Here is an 18,615-nt window from a genome sequence, read left to right on the forward strand (position 1 = left end):
CCTCGCAAATTGCATAAAAAAATATATTCATTATTTTGTCCACAGGGACTTAATATGAGCGCCAGTAAGGCCTGCCATCTTGGGGCGGTCTGAGAGCTCCTTCCATTGGCTCAGTAAAGTCACATGACACGCGAGCCTGCTCGAATGCTCTATCCTATTGGCTGACTGGAGTCACGTGACATCCGCCTCTAAGGGTTCTTCGGTGAAAGAATAACCGCTTCAGTGCTTAGTACGCATTCAAAACGCTTTATTTGTCACGGCTTAGACGGTTTTGTTCCACCTACGTGTAATATACAGCCATATATATGATACATTTTAATACTGACATCTACATTATAAGAATATGAGAGCATTTTACAACAGGACCTCGTGGCGCAACGGTAGCGCGTCTGACTCCAGATCAGAAGGTTGCGTGTTCAAATCACGTCGGGGTCATGACCTTTTGTAATTATAACACACATTACGATTTTTTTTATGTAATCAAGGTCTGCATAAATAAATATAACTTGCTTGACGATCCACAAGTCTCCAATTAATCCAAGATTTACAGTTTGTCAGAATGAAGTAAAGATGGATCACTAAATACTCCAAGGTCTCATTTTATTATTATTACTCATAATCATACCCGAGCCTGTACGAATACACTCATGTTGACATGTATTTAGATATGCCATCTCATTTATGTGCTTTACTATATATGTGCAATTACTGCTTAAAGCGGCGATTGCAGTTGACTAAACTCTCACTATACGAGTGCATGCACGAGTAAAAAGGTAGTAAAATATAATTTATTGTACACAAACACATTCAATGAAAGAAAATATTTAAAAAAAGAAAAAAAAAGAGCATTTTGAAAGCTGGCTGACTCCCAAAATGTCCAAGACAAGTTCCCAGTTGTCATTTAAAATACAATAGTATTTGAATTTCATTCCCCAAAAATGTGAATATCTATTCGGGCTTTTGTTCAAACCTATTCAATATCTGCATCTCTCACGCCGGCCTCGTCCGCCTCCCTTTTCCCCCCGAAGCGTCTGAAAAAGGAAATCAAGCCGAAAGAGCCGGCCGTCCCGCCGGCCCAATTCCTGACGCCGGCCGTCCCGGACGAATAAGAGCGTTGGGCGGCGGTCCTCTGAAACAAAGTCCCCAGCCGGAAGGCGGCGGCGGCGGTGGCGGCGGGCAGCTGACATGTGGAGTCCACGGACGCCGAGCGCCCTCGAGAACCTCCGCACGCGCTTTCCCACACGCCGCCGTCCAGCTCTTCGGCCTCCGACGCGATGCGCCGCCGAGATCGCCGCTGCCGGGAGCACGTCAGCGGGCTCAGGATGGTCCACGGCGAGCCCACGTCGCCGTTATTGGCGAAGAAAACGTCCCTGGTCCTGGGCCGAGGGGTGCGCGGCGTGGACGGACTTTTCTTGACGTCTTCCTCGACGTTGCCGTGTTTCTTCTCGGGACTCTCCTGCACCGTTTCGTCGTCCACGGCGGGAGGCTCCGGCGGTGCCGGGGAATGGGATCTCGTCCGGGACCGGCCGGTGGCGGCGCCGTCGGGGGCGGCGGACAGAAAGCTGCGCAAGGCCGACTCCAGGCTGGATTCCGAGGCCGGCGGCGCGGGCGCGCGCTTGGCTGTCAGGCGGACACTCACCCTGCTCTTGCGGCGCTGCTCGGCCGCCTGCCGCTCACGATTCTCCTTCGGTTGGGAAGAAAACATTTTCTTGTTTGTGAAAATCATCAGCGGCATTTGCAGTACAAATAAACACGAGGACTACAAATGATTCGTCTCTGCAGCCTCGTTTGTCTTTGTTGCAGGATTCAGGAACGATCCCAGAAAAAGATATCATGTCCAAAGTTTGGGAGCTTTTCGTACCCTCAGCCAACAACAGTCGAGTCTACACTCTCATTGGCAGACGCGCACACACATTTAAAGTCACAGATACTACAGTGTCGAGAACAAACCTCTTGTGCATCCTTTGAATGGAACCATGCAAAATCAATTTTGGTGTGATTTTTCGAGGCAAGTCAGACTTCATCTTGTAAAATGACGACATTTACGCCGACGAAAAGTTCTCTTTTTTTGTTGTTGAGAATATACAGAATAAAATACGTAACATATTAGAAGAATAAAGTTCAGTTTTTTTTAAGTGACTTATACTATTTTCCCATGTTACATTTTTTACAATTATTTTAACATAATTCTTGTAAGATTACAACCTATTTTCAATGTAATTGAATGGTCATCAATTATTTGTGGATTTTCGCTATTCATGGGTCAGCCCGATCTAAATCCCTCACGAATGGCGGTAGTCCACTCTATCCTTTATCCTCTGCGAAGAACGACTGAGATTTCTGCAGCTTACTGAGGAGCTTTGACCGTCTCCATCTATGTCCATATGTCTGCATTACGCTGCCCCCAGGTGGTCAATATCTGCACACCACAAGGAGCAGCGCAATGTTCATGCCATCGAAGCACAACATGTGGCAAAAAGTTTTGACATGAGTACCTTCTATTTAGATTTTTTTTTAATGAGGTTTCTCATTAATAAAAAAACGTTTTTGTTGGGGGGGGGGGGGGGGGGCTGCAACGGATTCGTAGCATTTCAGGTATGACGTTGCCTACTTGCACGGCAGCGACGAAGCGCCGGCAGAAGTCGTGAAAGATGGCGCAGCATTCCTCCAGCTTGAAGTTTTGCGGATCTTCGCAGAAAAACTCGGCCACGGTGAAAGTCAACACGTCCAACTCGTGCAGCGACGACTTGACGTGACGAAGCTCCTCGTCGCATTGCTGCAAACACGCAACACGTTCACAATTTAAAAAATAAAATATTTTTGGATGGAAAATAAGACTTTTTTTCATACAAAGTACAACTTTCGGACAAACATTTAATACATTTTTGAAATGGAAAAGAAAAATCTTCAGTACAAGTAGATCTTTATTTTTGTAAGGTTACAACATTTTTAATAAATGTAATTATACTGACATAAGATGACTTGACTTTTTGTAAAAAAAAAAAAAAAAAAATTCCTCAAGAAATAAATCTTAATTGAAAATTAAACTTAATTCCATTTAAAAATAAATGTATACCTGAAAAAACAACTTTGTTCTCATAATATTACACTTAAACAAAAAACAAAACATAATTTCAAAAAATACAAGTCTCTCTGTAATGACTTATTTCCTGGGGAAAAAAAACTTTTGGTTTAAAAAAAAAAATTGTAGAGAAGAAAGAAACTATTAAAAAAAAAAAAACACTACTTTCATTGTAATACAAAAAAATATATTTATTCTTCCACAAAAGCTGAAACTTTTTAATAGAAATGAATGATTTTCTTCCTTAAAATTATTATTTTTTGTTTTAAGATAAGATTTTTTTTCTTCACAGACTATCACAACTTCTTTCTAGAAATACATTTGTTAGAACATATTTCTGTGTAAAAAAAACAAAAAAACTTTTCATTGTGACTTTCAACGCTTAACCCCCCCCCTGAACTCCTTTTCGTGTAAATGTGAGTGGCGGGTTACCTTGAGGAAGGTCGCCATCTGCTGGTGGAGGTGGGGATGTCTGCTGGTGTACAGTTTGACCTCCTTCAGCGTCTTCACTTGTCTCTCCAAGTCCGCCAGCACGTCCTCTTTGCACACTCTTCTCACGCCAAATGCACACAAACAGTTGTCGCTATTAATCATTTTAAGAATAAAAATAACCTTTATATGATGAAATAACATGTCAATGACAAACACCTCGCTGCCAATCTGATGTGCTCCAGCTGGCTGGGAAAGGTCAGCAGGTCAGCGTCAATGTCCTCCGCTTGCTATTGGGACAAAAGAGGGTTGGAACAAGCAGAATCAAATATTGAAAAGAAAGAAGAAGAAAAAAAATCCCGCCTTTTTTTCTCCTAAGACTTATTTTCCTCATAGAAAAATGAGACCAAGGGAATAAAAACTATTTAAGAAAACATTTGAGATATTGTTCTACAAAAAAGTTATTTATAAAAAAAATAAAATAAATAAAATAAAATAAAATAAAAAAAATCACAAAAATGTATACTTTTATTATTTTTTTTAAAATAGAAAATATATAATAAATCATGCGAGAATAAAAAGTTGTGTTTCTCATCATTTGTGTTTCTTCAAAATTTGGCTACTTTTTAGAAAATGACATCAACGAAAGTCTTACGAGAAGCGGGGAAAAAAAATAGCTTTCTTTGGGGAAAGGTTTTAATCTTCTGGGGAGGGAGGATCTGATTCTTTCAACGTTTCTGTATTAAAAAAAAAAGAAAACAAAAAGCGGTTTGGTTGACCTTGGCGACGTAGTGCATGAGGTTCATGGTTGGCTTGTTGGCCTTGGTGTCGGCGAGCTTGAGCAGCGACGTCATCCTGAAGCCAATAGCATTGGCACTGTAGCCGCCCTGCGTGGGAAATCATTGGGGCGGTGTCCAATCACACGCAAGTACAATGACATACAGGACAAAAAAATAAAAAAATAAATAAATACCCACAGCGTTCATGTAATTCCCAGCTTTCAACACCAGGCGGATGACGGCGTGAAGGTCGTCGCAGTCCAGCAGCTCTGCGCGGGGAAACACACCCGTTTGATTAGCGCTAGCTAATGGGAAAGTAGCCGGCCTAGCCTAGCGGTAGCATTCGTACCGTTAGCCGCTTTCATCATGACGGCCAGCGACTTGCTCGCCTCCTCCATGAGAGGCGAGAACTCCTGGCGCAGGACCATCGTCTTCAGCAGCTCCTCGTAGCTACGACAGTTAGCACAAGCACGCTAGCAAAGTTAGCATGGCTTCTTTGTTTGTTTGCTATGCTGTGCTGCGCTGCCCCCTCTTGAGTCAGAGTGAAACTTTTTTTTTTTTTTTTTAACGTTTTATGCCAGTGTGAGTGGTGAACTTGATTTTTTATGGCCATCAGTGGCCGGAAACCACACTGATGTGTGAAACCCGGAGGTCGGAAGTCCATGGCATCTACCCCATACAAGATTTTCTAAATTATGCATCTTGTAAAAAAAAAAATTTCAAACAGGCAACGCTGTAAAAAATTGCTAAGCGTCGCAAAGTGCATGTTGTTGCATCGTGATTGCGTTTCTGTCGACTCACCGCGGCACTTTGACCAGCTGCACCATGAAGCGATCGGCCTCGGACAAGAGCGACAGGTTCCCGCTGAAGGACAGCAGTTGCTTGACCTGCGACCGGTTTCACGGTGAGGACCGACAACCAACGGCGAACGGAGAGGTGGCTACATGCTAGCGCGCGCTACCTCGCTTTCCTCGGGCAGCAGCTTGCACAGCTCCGTCAATTTGCTTCCGTCGCGGACGCGCCAGTCGCCCCGGACGATGTCCTCCAGCAATTCCGACGCGGGCCTGTAGGGGGAACCGCCATTTATCCAGTTGATGTGGCATAAGCGAAGTGCGCATCTCCACGCAAAGACTGCCACCACTCTAATCTCCGCCCTTCACATGACGGCTAGTTTGGAAGCCTCGCTTTTTTATAACATAATGCGCACTTGGCTTATTCATGCAAGAGGAGCTCAAAAGGCAAGGGAGTGATAATTGAGGGCACATTTTTGCTGAGGTTTTATTTCGTTTTGTGAAATGCTTCTAATATTTAATAATTTATTTTATTTTTATTTGTTTTATTTTTATTTCATTTTAGGGTTTAAATTATTGTAATATTGTGGAATTTATTTAATTTTTATTAATTGAATATGTATTTTCTCATTTTATATTAGGCTTTAAATTATTGTAATATTGTGGAATTTATTTTATTTTTATTAATTTAATATGTATTTTCTCATTTTATATTAGGCTTTAAATTATTGTAATATTTTGGAATTTATGTGTTATATTTGCTGAACATGTCTTATATTCAAATAGTCTTGCCATTATTCAGCTAATAGAAGAGAATAATTGGTGGAATATAATGTTTTTCTCCTAACATTTTTGCATCTTCCCCCCCATCAGCTTAGAGTGTCTCTCATCATTTTTGTTGCTATTATTTGTCAATATTTTTATCACGATTTGCTTTGGAAGCCCTGCATGCTATTGATGGGTGCCACTAGTTTCAGTTCCGCACGCACGCACGCACGCACAACAAGGGGGAAGCAAATATAGCTCGAGTCATATTTTGAATGAACGCCCATATTTGGGAAGTGTGTGGACTTCCTCCTGACTTGAAGACTCGCCCCCCCCCCCCAACGTTACTCCACTTAGTTACACAGAATAGCTCTATTTATATGGCTTTTTTTTTTTATAAACTCATTAAAAAAATGTTTTGAAGCTTGCGACTTTACTGTGTACTATAAAAAATAAAAAATAAAATTTTTGGGGGGATTTTTTTTTTTATCCCTCTTAAAATTGCCTTGAGATTCTCAAAGTTTTTCAAAACGTTTGCCGATATTTATTTTAATCTTTTGCATTTAGTTTATTATTAAATGTTTTTATAAAGTAACATGTACTATTGTTCCAATTTGAAAAAATGAACACATGAAAATGTGTGCATTTATTTTTGGAGGCTAAAACGGCATTTGCATTCATCAAATGGGGAAAACTGATTTGCGACGAGTGTTTTGTGTTAGCAGTGAATTCAACGCGTGTCAAAGCAGCACTGCAACGCGGGCGAACGCCCACTTTTTCATCTCACCTCTTAAAATATCGGAGGAAGATGCCAATGTTCATGCTCTTTTTGGCATCCAGAATGTTGACCTGAAGACACAAAACCATTTGATCACAATTCACGTGACTTCTTTTTAGAGGAACTCGGGTGCGGAACTGAACACTTCCCTGACCGGAGAACTTCCCACCTGAGGCTGGGGCGGGCGGACGTCGCCGCCGCCATCGCCGCGTCGTCTCACGAAGCGGGCCCTGACCCGGGCCCGCTGGTCCACGTGGCCAAAGAGCTCATCCATGCTGCGAGTGTCCAGCACCAGATCTCTGGGGGGCAGCTCGGACGTCCACACGTTGACCTTGCCCAGCACGCGCTGGCTGGGGATGGTGTCCCAGTTGAGCTTCTTCATCGAGCGCCGCTGTAACGAGGGCAGCGGGGGGAGGAGACTTGGAGGAGGAGGAGGAGGAGGAGGAGGAGGCGGCGGCGGAGGAGGAAGAGCAGGCGCCGCACAGGAGATCGGCGCTGCCTCCATCACGTCCAGCGATGAGACAATGATCAGCCGCCACAAGCGTAGTACAGTCAGACCTACAAATCCACATAATGCATGAGATCGTTTTGACAATTTCATATTTCACTTGAGGTGCACTGATTAAAAAGCAACTAACGATTTTCAAATGAATCCACAACTATTTTGACAATCGGTTAATGTTTAATGCTTAACTTTGAATTGTCCAAATATTTGGAATTTCAGCCGCTTTTTTTTATTTTATCATCCCCATGAAAACCTGATGATCTTTTAAGGCTCAACTAATTATTACTTGAGTCGTTTTTATGAATTTGATGCTTGGTTAATGGATTCATCACTGCACATTTATCATCGTTCACTTTGAAAAACTTTTCTGACATGTTACAGACCAAACCAGTTACTGAATCATTTGTTTTGTTTTTTATCGACGCCCCGCCCACAATAAATAAATAAAAACGTTAATTGCACGACTGTTCATTGAGCTAACTTACAATGTTTCTTCACACGTTCTGCTCACTTTCTAACTCACCCTCGACTTCTCCTCTGTGAATAAAACCTGAGGCCAAAACATTGTCGGTCACCAGACTCCGTAGATATTCTCCTTGTTTTGCAATTGCTAACCAATTAAAGTAGCTTTACGCGCGTTTCTTAACGGACGCCGCCACTTTCCTAACGTTTGAACGTCCGGCGGCGCGTTCGGCAACGATGTCATCCATCAAGCGACAACTTCAGCGAGCGCCGGCGCCGTTTTCTGCCCACATGAGCCACGAGTTTTCCCGATGGCGAGTAGGCGACTTGACTGGCTCGACCTCAATCAAAAGTGGTCCTTGCGGTGCCAAACAGAAAGTTGGATGGGCCATTAATGCGCCGAATAGATACAATCATATCGTGTCACCACTTTGTAGATACATAAGAGCGAAAACATCTCAAGTCTTTACGCGATGAACATGCAATGTTTAATCCTACATTTCTTAAAAGAGATTCGCTATGGCGTTTTCCATTGACGACCAAATGCGGTATCATTTTGAAACTTTTTCTTTTGCGTCACGACACTTAAACACTTCTCACCTTAATATATGACAAATGTAGCACATCCAATACGTCCAAATGACGCCGTCGCCTGCTTTTTGTGAAGCCAGGGAGGTAAAAACAATGCCGTTTACTACAGTGAAAAGCACAGGTGTCTACTCGTCCCCACCAATCAGATTCCTAGTTGGTCAAATGACGATTCCACCAATCAGATTCCGAGTTGTAACCCAGGAAGGCGGGAAAAGCCTGCCATTTAATACTCCTCTAAAGACCGCCTCCCTTCAGCAGTATCTTTAAAAATGTAATTTATTTATTTAGTTATTTAAAAGACTTTATTTGAACAGCGTCAAACATACAAAATGGCAACAAATGGTTAAATGGTAAATGTATATGCTTTCAAAACCTGTCTGGTTTGTTTGATAGTCAAAGTAATTTAATCGGCCGTTTGTTTGACCGTATAAAAAACATTTGCAATGCTTTGCATTCGGGAAATATAAGAAATGCCCAGATGTTCGAATTGTCAGATTGCGAAGTTTGGTCTCTCTGAGGCACTGTAGTGCGTGTGCTTTAAAATGCACGCGCTTCGAACTTGTGTCGTTGCATTCTATTAGTCTACCACTAGATGGCAAACATCCATTTTTATGACCGCGCATTCCTCACAATGGTCGCAGGGGGCGCTGGAGCCTATCCCAGCCGGCTGCGGGCAGTAGGCGGGGAATACACCCCCCCCCACACTATTTATGACCTCGCCAATCTGTCTACAAAAGTTTGTTCATGAAAAAATGCAAAGAAAGCTTTATTTTTTAAAATCTACATTGTCATGTTATATGCACTTTATTTGCATCCTTGTCAGAAAACACAAGTCGAAGACCTGAAAATGACGGACTTTAAAAATATATATATTTCTGGGAAGTTTGGCGGTGGGAGTGTTCCTTTATTATTCAATTCACCCTTAACAAGACATCACTTCATTCTCCAACGTACACAAGGAAAAAAAAACCTATATATTTTTCATTATTAAAAATTAAGAGAATTTTTGGGGCATGATCATAAATGGCATCCCGTCCTTTTTAGATGCTATAACAATCCGCAGTGTGGCACCACGCACGATTATTGTAACGCACTTTTTTGTGTGTTTCTTTTTAATATAAGTGAATCTGTGGAGTTCCAGTTCCCGTCCCGTTTTTTGCCATCCCGTTTTTGCCGTCCCGCTGCGCCGTCCATGGCCGATCAGCCAGCGCGCATTACAATGAGTTTGAATGCATGGGGAGGACAAAAATGTTTGCATGGAGTCAACATTTTGAAGACGTGGTGACGGGTTGCTGTGAGCTGGAGATGTAGCATTCATGCTACCACTAATGCTATGCTACGTCCAATTAGTGATTCCCAACCGTTGTGCTGCAGGAAATTCAACACATTTGACTTCAATTGTTCAAAAATCGTTCACTTTAAGGTCATCTATCTGTCTATGCCAGCGACAAGAGTGGATCACGGTATAATCGCTGTTAAAAAATTGTGAATTTATAGATGGCTATTTTTAATGATCTGTGGTTATTTACTGCAATTGGCTCAATCAGGCCCAAAAAGTGATGAGTTGCTTTGGCGCCATCTTGTGGTATCTACAGAATAGTAAACAGTACAGTGAACCCGCTGCATATTTGAAGTTTGGCATTCAAGAATTCACATAATGGAAAACCCCGCTTATTGTTCGTTTTTTCTTTTTACCCCATCCCCGTGGTATTTTTATTTTGAGCCTTGACTAATGTGAAACATTTAACGTTAGTTCAAAGGTCGGTCGGTCAGTCGGTCGGTCAGTTTGCTCATCCTCGCTGTGAAGCCTTCAAATCATTCAAACAAAGAAACAAAAATCACGTTAATGTAAATAAGATTACACAACAAAGTGGTTTGGTCCACAAATGAGAATGTTGGCTAAGCCAGGCCAATATTGAAAGCTTAAAAAAAAAAGAAGAAGAAAAAAAAAAACGTTAAAAAAAAAGAGGGTGCATTTCAAGTAAAAAGGTGATTTTTTTCCCGATTGCCTCCATTTTGATTGGGTGGTTCTTTGATAGCATTCAGTCCGCAACGTAAACTTCGAACAGAGGAGTCAAAACGCACGATTAGAAGGTTGCGGGAAAGTGGGCCACTTGCTCTTCCGGGCGGGGGCATTGTTGGGGGCATGGTCGGGTAGGTGTGGGTCCGCTCGCGGGTCCGCTCGCGGGTCCTCACGGCTCCTCCAGCCAGGACGGCTTGTCGGTGCCGGGCGGCTTCAGCTTGATGTTGAACTGCTTGAGCGTTTGCTCCAGCTGCTGCTGGTTGCCGGCAAAGTACGCCGAGATGGCGTTGTGGAAAAGCAAAAGCTGCTTGTGCATCACCTTCACCTGTGGAACACACGCGCCACACACACGGCAACCCGTTCAGGCGGGAAAAAAAATCGCAGGTATGCGGTCTGGGACTATTTTCCAAGGAACTTTGCAATTATGTACAATTGGATGATCCCGCGCTTTATGTTGCCTCTTTACATTATGATTCATATTACAAAACAGCCTGTTTAGGCAGAAAACTAGCGTTGTATGCTTGGGATACATTTACGAGGAATGTTTTTACTTGATTTTTTTGCACTCAACTCTCCCTGTTTACTTCATGATTGGAAATATTGGGCAGCCCGTTTAGGCAGCAAAATGATGCTCATACTTATGAGGAACTTCTTTTCCCTTAATTGGTCCCATATTCAATTGTCAGTTAATTTCATGATTCCAAATATAAGGCATTTAGGCAGAAAAATAGTCGGGTATCTGTGTTTAGCCACATTCACTCTGGACATATTTATGAGGAATCCCTTTTTTTTTATGGTCTTGCATTCATGGTCATCCTTTTACGTCATGATTGGATGTATAGAGCAACCCGTTTAGGCAGAAAACTCGCTGACCTCTGTGTTGCATACATTAGGGTTCTTTTGACATGGAACTTCCCGTGTCTTCATTTTTAATGACTCTGTGCTCAACTCTGTTTTATGAAGAGTAATATTTAGCAGCCCCTGTAGATAGAAAAATAGTTGGGTCTGAGCTTGTGTATGTCCTGTATATATTTAAAAACTCTTTGTTTACTTGGGATGGTCCTGAACTCAACTTCAGGAGTAGTAGTTGACCCTCCATGTTGAAGTTTTATATTCTGGACATACTTACAATGACATTTGCTGATTGACCGTTTTTGTTGTTGTTTTTGAGTCCCCCGCTCAGCTTTTTCCATTGCAGTCATGATTTCGATACACGTTCAGCCCATTTAGGCAGCAAACTAGTTAGGTCTGTCTTCTATCTACCCTGCAGATGTTTAGTGAACTTTTAGTTTTGACGGTGTTTTACTCAACTTTGCCTGTTAAGTATACTTTTACGGTTGGAAAAAATAGGGCAGCCCGATGAGGCAGCAAAGCAGTTATGACCCTTCAGTATGTTATTGCGACATACGCTGTGGACATATTTGCAAAGACCTTTGTTATTTTCTTTTGTTTCATATCGAACTGTGTCCGCTGACTTCAAGAATCGTATGCTCGGCAAGCCCGTTTAGGCGCCAAGCTCATTGGGAGTGTCTCATTTTCCCTCCCTGATGTACTGACCTTGTTCTCCTCCAGGAACTTGAGTTTGATGGTGACGTCGGAGCGCAGTCGTTCGTACTTGTCTTTCTGGACCTGGTACTGCTGCTGCGCCGCGTCTATGCGGGCCACCGCAGCCGCATCCCGGGGCCCCAAGCTCAGCTCCTCCAGGTCTGACCGATACGCGTCAAATTCCAACCTGGGTGGCCATTTTGTCATTTTTTGCCCAACAAGGCGACGTTGGGAGTCATGTGACGGCGCCGTCTTTTCTTTTTTTCTTTTTTTTTTTACCTGGCGTTTTCGTACATCTTGATGGTCATGAGCGTGTCCTCCATGGTCCTGTTGACCAGCGTGTTGATGCTGGACACAAAGAAGTTGATGGCGCCCAGCAGAGTCTCGCCGTTCTTGCACAGCAGCTTTTGGGTCTCTGCGTTGTAGCCGAACTCGTCCTGCGGAGACGGGTTTACGATGTTACGGAACCAGCGTGGCCAACAGCAGCACGGATCGACTTTTGTCGGCATTTGGAACGCTCGACTGTTTGTGCCAATACGTTTTGGTCGCGTTTCCAAATAAGGACATCGGAATTGCCTTAGCAGAGAGGAACCAACGCCCTTTGAAGCGTTGTGTACAACCACTGGCCAGCGACAAAGATGTCTCGCTTTGCGAAGGTCCGCACCCGGACGGACGATCGCGCATTTAAGTTCATTGGGAAAATATATGATGGGAAAATATACAAGATGGCAGCCCGTTTAGGAAGAAAAGCATTCGTCTTTGTTGTCTGAAGAAACTAGAAGAACAGTTTACTTCGTTTTTATTTGTACAGATGGTTCTCTCAACTCCATCTGTTTACTTCAAGATTTGGACAGCCCGTTTAAGCAGCAAACTGCTTGGCCTCTTTTTTTGGTGTATGTATACCCTTTTTTTTTTGCAGTCCTCACCCGAAGCTCCGGCGACTTCTGACTGAGGTCGGCGAAGGAGTCGCCCAGCGCGTGCTGCGTCTGCACCATGTTGTAGAAATGATTGGTCAGCGCTCGGGCCAGTCGCAGCACGCTCTCGTATTTGCGCTTGGTGTCCCGCAGCAGTTCGATCTGGGCCTCGAGCTCCAGATCCACGGTCCGCGAGCCGCGCCCAAAACGTTCCGAGATCATCTGCTTGGTGCACTAAAAAGGAAGAAAACATTGAAATTAAGGGCAGCCCGTTGAGCCAATAAAATACGGCTCTATGTTATCGGCATAATCAGACCCCAAAGGAACTAAAGTTACTTTTATTATCAAATGGACAGAGCAGCCCGTCTAAGCAGCTCCCGTTTTGGAAAATCCAAACCTGACGTGACGATGGCTTTTGTACCTTGTACGTGTTGAGACCCCACTTCTTGACGGTCTCCAGCTTTTCCACCGCCACGCCTCGGGTGGCTTCGTCCGCCGCCATGGACGAGCTGCTGCCGCTGTGGTGCATGCTGGGACCTGCGGGCGGTGCCGAAAAAAAAAAAAAAAAAAAAGAAGTCAAGCCCGAGCCGGAGGAAACGGAACTCTGAGGACAGAAGAAGCCCGTCAGGAAGGATCACAACAGGCTTTGGAACATGAAAGTGACAGGAAGCAACACTCAAGGTTTTAGTTTTTGTTGTTTTGTTTTTTTTACATTTTAGAGAAGAAACACCACCAAAAAATATATAAACCTAATCCTGTGACCGGGATCCGTTTGTTAAAGTCGGGGTTGTAGCGCACAGCCGGGCCTGAGAGACACAGTTGAGATGCACAAACGTTAGCACGGACACAGCGAGGTGGCTAGCTCGCCGGCTAGTCATTCTCTCTGAACGACGTTCATCCTGCTGATGCGCAAGACACATTTTGGTTACTTCAGGGCAGCCCGTTTAGGCAGTTGGCTTGTTTCATTTATGATTCAAATATGACAGCAGCCCATTTAGCAAACTAACAGCGGCTTTATTTATCAAGCAGCAAAACGACTTGGGCCTGTGTTGTGTAGGCAGAGGACTTTTATTTTTGTCTAACGAGTCGGAACTTATTACATTTTTGTTTTCAAACGTTCTGCACATTCCGCCACTTTCTGAACCATCAGGCCCATCTATGCGCTTGCTGCGAGCGAGGCCCACGCAGTTGCTACCTTTGATGGATCCGGTGGGGATGATGCCCTCGGCCGTGCCGCCGTAACCGCCTGACACGATGCTGGTCTCGTTGAGGTTCGGGCCAGACACCATCACCTGCTGCAGGTCCTGCCACCAGGGGGGGGGGAGGGTGGTCCGGAAAGAATGGAAGGATTAGATCGGGATTTCTACAGAGAGACGGTTATTCACGAGAAGACGACGTTAGGAAGGTTAAATGAAGGTCGCGGGTGAAACAAGCGGCACTAGCAAGCTTTTGACTCGTCTTGATAAGGAAATTGGGAAGCTAAAAGGAGAGGGCAATTCCTGGCCGTAAACAAACCTCCGATAGCATCGGAAACGTGTTTACTGGGTCCACGTCGGAGGTCACGTGACACGCCGAGATGAGGAAAAAACAAAAACATCGGCGCTTTGAAAATGATGCTTTTCTGATTTCAGCATTTCCATCGATGTCAACACAATTTTTTACGTCACAAACTTTTGACTGGGATCAGACGTGCGTGTTTTTTTATTGTTTTGCTTTGTATGACTTGATAGTGAGTGTTGTTTTTGTTACACGGATAAAACAATTGCTGCAATAAAAGATACTGATGACCTTGGCAGGTTCACTACTTCTAAAATTCTGCAGGTCACAAATGGGTCAACCGGCTCGAAAATGGTTGACAATGTTGGGGAACTGTTGAAAATGGATGGCAGTCTATCAGGATGCAGTACTGCATTTGGCCTCTGGGTTCACACATTTCACAGGTCTCTCTTTTTTGGCCTCCTATTTATTTTGGATATAATTCCACTGCCAACCACTAGATGGCAGCACACTAATTGTTTGACACTACATTTCAAGGAAGACAAATGAAAACAGTAAGTTATGTCAGCAATGAGAAGGTTATTATTCTAACTTCAATATAGTTGGGGAAGAAAATATATTCGGCCATCAAGCTGATTTGGTGAATTTTGTCTTTATATTTTCATAATTTGGAACGTTTCTGTCGTGTCTACATGACCGACGCTGGAGCATTAGTAGTACATTGACAATTAGTACACTGAAAAAGTAACTTGGGTGAGAACATAGACCATTTCTACAAAGTCAGTGCAGCCCGTTAAGGCGGCACACTCGTACTAGTAGAACATAGCAGGCGTGTTAGTTCCACACGTGCGCGCTTTGCTCACCACAAACGAGTGAGTTGGGACTTTTAGTGCACAGACGCAACACACACACACACACACACACACACACACACACGACGGCACACAAATGTCCGCTCACCCTCGGCAGCTTCCTACCTTCTCATCTAAACGCCACTGCCGCTTTGTCGCCTGCACGTAGACCACCACAAACAAAACGAGAACAAAAAAGAAAGACACAAAAGGAAAAAAGACGACTGAAATCAGAAGGACGCCAAAGAAAATCAACATAATGTGTAACAAGCAGTGATGACAACTTTTACTGGCGGCACTGAGATTGATTGTGTTGATGGGAAACATGATTTACTTGAACTTTACACGCACGCACACACGCACACACACACACCCCCGTTCCACATTGACCAGCTGCTTCACTCAAGACAATCTGATATGTGAGCACAAAGCCGCATTTTTCCTAATTGCTGTTGCTATGGCATCCGCTCACTATCTCCCAGTAAACACGGCAGCTCATGCACATTCACACGCACACACACGCGCACACGCACACGCGCACACACACGGAGTTTAGTTAGCAAACAAGCAACTGTCAGTGTTTTTGTCCAGGATCTTGAATGTGTTTGTCCAAGGAGTGCACCGCCTCTCGCACCTTCAACTCACCTGAACCACCTTAAGTCGTCTTCATAATCTCCAGTTGTCTGACCGAGCGGAGCCGCCTTAAATCAGCTTCACAATCTCAACACCTGAACCATCGGCACGACTTTAGCCTGACCCAAAACAGATCGACTGATCGGAACCCTCCCGACTCTGCCGCACCACCTAAACCACCTTCAAATCACATGACCCATCTTAAATCAGCTGCTGATACACTTTGATACAACCTTAAACTGTCTTAAACCTCCGCGATCCCCCCAAAGTGAAGATGACGTCACACTTGCTCAGGTCTCAGGTAACAACCAATCAGCAATCACCGCTCAAGCAAACAAACAAACCGTCATCGCACACCAAAGCAGCTCCGGAACGACGGATATGCAAATGAGCTGTCGTCATGTGGCGTACCTGCTCGAGGCCGTCGTCCTCCGCGAGTGTGCCCGTGTTGCCGTTGCTGTTGATGGGGATCTCCATGGTGGCCGCTTTGCTCATCAGGCTGTCCGCCATAGCACCCTGGGACGGACAGACAAACGGGACAATATCCACAGTGGCACTTTTGGTCTATCCCCATGTCATCGTTTTTTTTTTTATATGGGTGAGTACTGAGTACCAATATCAGGTATTGGTAAAGGCCCTAAGTAACACTGACCTTCAAAAATAACTTAACATGGCATCCAAGTTTTAGAATTATTATTTTTTTATCTGGCGTGCATTAACCGCAATTTAATACATGGATAGTTTTTTGGCAGTGGATATTTTGCCGCGACTGGCAACCCTCCTGCATGCGCTACTCGGACACGCACGGCTCTGATTGGTCAATCGCTGGACCGAGTCATGCAATGGCCATGGTTCCTGCTCACTTCAGCCCCTTTTCACAGATTTCATTTTGTTTTGCCACTCTTGGCTGCCATCAGCATTACCAGCCTAAGCCTAACTATAATAATAATAATAATAATAATAATGCATCAGATTTATGTAGCGCTTTTCTTTCTTGAAACTCAAACACCCTTTACAATGGAATGGACACATTATTCATGCACTCACACATTCACACTGTGGCGGCCGTAATCTACTTAAGTAGCGCCAGCTGCCCTGGGGGAGGCTGACGGAAGCGTGGCTGCCAGTGTGAGCCTACGGCCCCTCCCACCACCACCAAACATTCGCACCTTCAAATACACACCAGTGTGAGTAGCACTGGAGGCAATGTGTGTGAAGTGCCTTGCCCGAGGACACGACTCGTGGATCAAACAGCCGACCTTCTGGTTACTCAACAACCGTCTCTACCCTGAGCCGCCATTATAACCGTCAGAACGTATAGACCTTTGTCAAAAATAAAACATTGCAGTAGTATCCATCCATCTAAAAAAATGTACCGAGCAGGATTCGAACCGTCACCCCATGCTCCGAGGTAGAACACATTCACTCGTGCGATTCATGGCAAAACATTATTATTATTATTATTATTATTTTTTTTTACCTATGGCGGAAAAGCGTTGCACCTTACACGGAAAGCTCCAAGATAAACACCGGATGACACCATTTCACGAAAGAGTTTAGTTTTTAACCACAGAAAACAAGAAACTGCAAATATCGTCAGAAAGTCGCGTTGGAGACAAAACTGCAGCGAATTGAAAACCGTCCGCGTCAGGTGCCATATGGCAGGTGCAGCCGCTCAGGTGGGGACGAGGAAACACTTCATTCGTTGTCATTGACGCTATCATTAAGCTTTATTAACGTTATTGCAACATGCCTGGTACAAACGAGACCCAAACATATTATGAAACAGTCCAATTGAGTCTGAAAAAGGCCCGACTGGAGCTCGTAGTAGCTTCACCCGGCGAACAGACTCGAGAGCAACCGGCGTGCTCGAAACGTGTCGAAGTGCGCGTGAAGATAAACATATGCGATACAAAATCGAGGATATTGGAAGAAAGTGAATTACCTTCCCAGAGTTGGCGGTCAGGTCGCGCTGCTCGCCCGAATGCTAGCGGGCAAGCTAGCTACCACATTGACAGCGGCCAAAACGAAGCATCTCCGGCTAACGTCTCTTTAGTCAAACAAGCACAACGAGGTGGAAGGAGATTTGGTGGACATGATAGGGGGGAAAAAGAAGGTCGTTGTTGTTGTTTTGTTTATGTTGTTGTTGAGGCTGCGTAAACAGGCTGCCGGCTGGCTTGAGCCGCGAAGAAGAAGATGACGACAGAACGAGCGGCGGAAGTGACGCGATTCAGAATTAAAAAATAAAAGAAAGATTCAGAATCTTCTTATTTCTACTTTTATCGTAGTGACTCGTATCATCACTGACATTAAATATGCTTTTTTTTAATCTTGATTTTTGCATAAACCATATTATTTTACTATGTAAACAATATATACACAAATGTCGTTTCTTGAGAACAAAACCAAATATTGCTCATTGGAAAAAGGAATTGAAAACTTATCATTATTCGTTGTTACTTATTAATACCAAGAATGCAACAAAACTGGCGTCATTTAATGAAAGACTGTACTTGTGATTATTTTTATTTTTATTTTCAATTGCCCTTTTTTTGTCCTTTATTTGAAACGGAAATGCCCTATGTTCTGTTGTTGTTTATGTGCATTTTGAAAATGATTAAAATGGGATTGTACCTATTTTGTTTGTATTTGAAATAAAGAAACAAATGTAGTGACTCGATGCATATGCATTGCCAATGACGACCCACACAAAAATCTTCATAAAGCGGCCCCACCACGTTTGTGGAAGCTGACATAAAATAGTGAATTTCATGACATGCCTCGTTTGTTGTGTGGCCGTTTCCTGGGCAGCATAATATATCTTCTTAATAGGCCTATGTCTTTTAAAATAAAGGTTGGCTGTTGAATATGGGTTGAAGCGAACTTGAGAGAGATGCACGATCAATTTTTCGATCGACTATGTTACATAATGTTGGTGATGAGATGTACAGCAGGAAGTCACTCACACAA

General features: G+C 43.8%; 2 protein-coding genes and 1 non-coding gene across 4 annotated transcripts; 1 reads left to right on the forward strand and 2 right to left on the reverse strand.

Annotated features, from left to right (window-relative positions):
- The first annotated feature begins 363 nt into the window (after window positions 1–363).
- trnaw-cca (transfer RNA tryptophan (anticodon CCA)) lies at window positions 364–435 on the forward strand. Its single transcript has one exon. It is a non-coding gene; the product is annotated as a tRNA-Trp (tRNA).
- Window positions 436–794: 359 nt separating this feature from the next.
- On the reverse strand, window positions 795–8,431 carry LOC147161250 (FH2 domain-containing protein 1-like). Its single transcript, XM_086099016.1, has 12 exons — window positions 8,192–8,431; window positions 6,794–7,182; window positions 6,634–6,695; window positions 5,252–5,354; window positions 5,092–5,177; window positions 4,640–4,740; window positions 4,489–4,559; window positions 4,291–4,398; window positions 3,731–3,801; window positions 3,515–3,632; window positions 2,612–2,776; window positions 795–1,684 (listed from the first exon to the last, which is right to left on the reverse strand). Exons 2-12 carry the CDS (start codon window positions 7,127–7,129, stop codon window positions 971–973), a joined length of 1,935 nt encoding a protein of 644 aa, XP_085955142.1. The 5' UTR covers window positions 7,130–7,182; window positions 8,192–8,431; the 3' UTR covers window positions 795–970.
- A 502-nt stretch (window positions 8,432–8,933) lies between these two features.
- Window positions 8,934–17,847, reverse strand: arfip2b (ADP-ribosylation factor interacting protein 2b). Of its 2 annotated transcripts, XM_086099017.1 has the most exons (9): window positions 17,591–17,847; window positions 16,057–16,161; window positions 15,139–15,171; window positions 13,860–13,968; window positions 13,086–13,201; window positions 12,677–12,898; window positions 12,030–12,187; window positions 11,763–11,937; window positions 8,934–10,530 (listed from the first exon to the last, which is right to left on the reverse strand). In XM_086099017.1, exons 2-9 carry the CDS (start codon window positions 16,153–16,155, stop codon window positions 10,375–10,377), a joined length of 1,068 nt encoding a protein of 355 aa, XP_085955143.1. In that variant the 5' UTR covers window positions 16,156–16,161; window positions 17,591–17,847; the 3' UTR covers window positions 8,934–10,374. The 2 variants fall into 2 exon arrangements, with proteins under 2 accessions (XP_085955143.1, XP_085955144.1); XM_086099018.1 differs by lacking the exon at window positions 15,139–15,171.
- Window positions 17,848–18,615: the final 768 nt, after the last annotated feature.

The sequence above is a fragment of the Leptonotus elevatus genome, chromosome 16, assembly GCF_054856555.1.
Source record: "Leptonotus elevatus isolate MCC_2025b chromosome 16, RoL_Lele_1.0, whole genome shotgun sequence".
Taxonomy (NCBI): domain Eukaryota; kingdom Metazoa; phylum Chordata; class Actinopteri; order Syngnathiformes; family Syngnathidae; genus Leptonotus; species Leptonotus elevatus.

What these genes read in the sequence shown, in the direction of transcription:
- arfip2b (XM_086099017.1), bottom strand. Translation starts at nt 16,155, where the DNA reads ATGGCGGACAGCCTGATGAGCAAAGCGGCCACCATGGAGATCCCCATC. An exon ending in AGAAGTCGCCGGAGCTTCGG is followed by an intron (nt 12,188 to 12,676) that starts GTGAGGACTGCA and finishes CCGTCTCCGCAG; the next exon opens with GACGAGTTCGGCTACAACGC. An exon ending in AAGATGTACGAAAACGCCAG is followed by an intron (nt 11,938 to 12,029) that starts GTAAAAAAAAAA and finishes ATGGCCACCCAG; the next exon opens with GTTGGAATTTGACGCGTATC.
- LOC147161250 (XM_086099016.1), bottom strand. Translation starts at nt 7,129, where the DNA reads ATGGAGGCAGCGCCGATCTCCTGTGCGGCGCCTGCTCTTCCTCCTCCG. An exon ending in CAGCTGGTCAAAGTGCCGCG is followed by an intron (nt 4,741 to 5,091) that starts GTGAGTCGACAG and finishes TAACTGTCGTAG; the next exon opens with CTACGAGGAGCTGCTGAAGA. An exon ending in CTGGGAATTACATGAACGCT is followed by an intron (nt 4,399 to 4,488) that starts GTGGGTATTTAT and finishes TTTCCCACGCAG; the next exon opens with GGCGGCTACAGTGCCAATGC.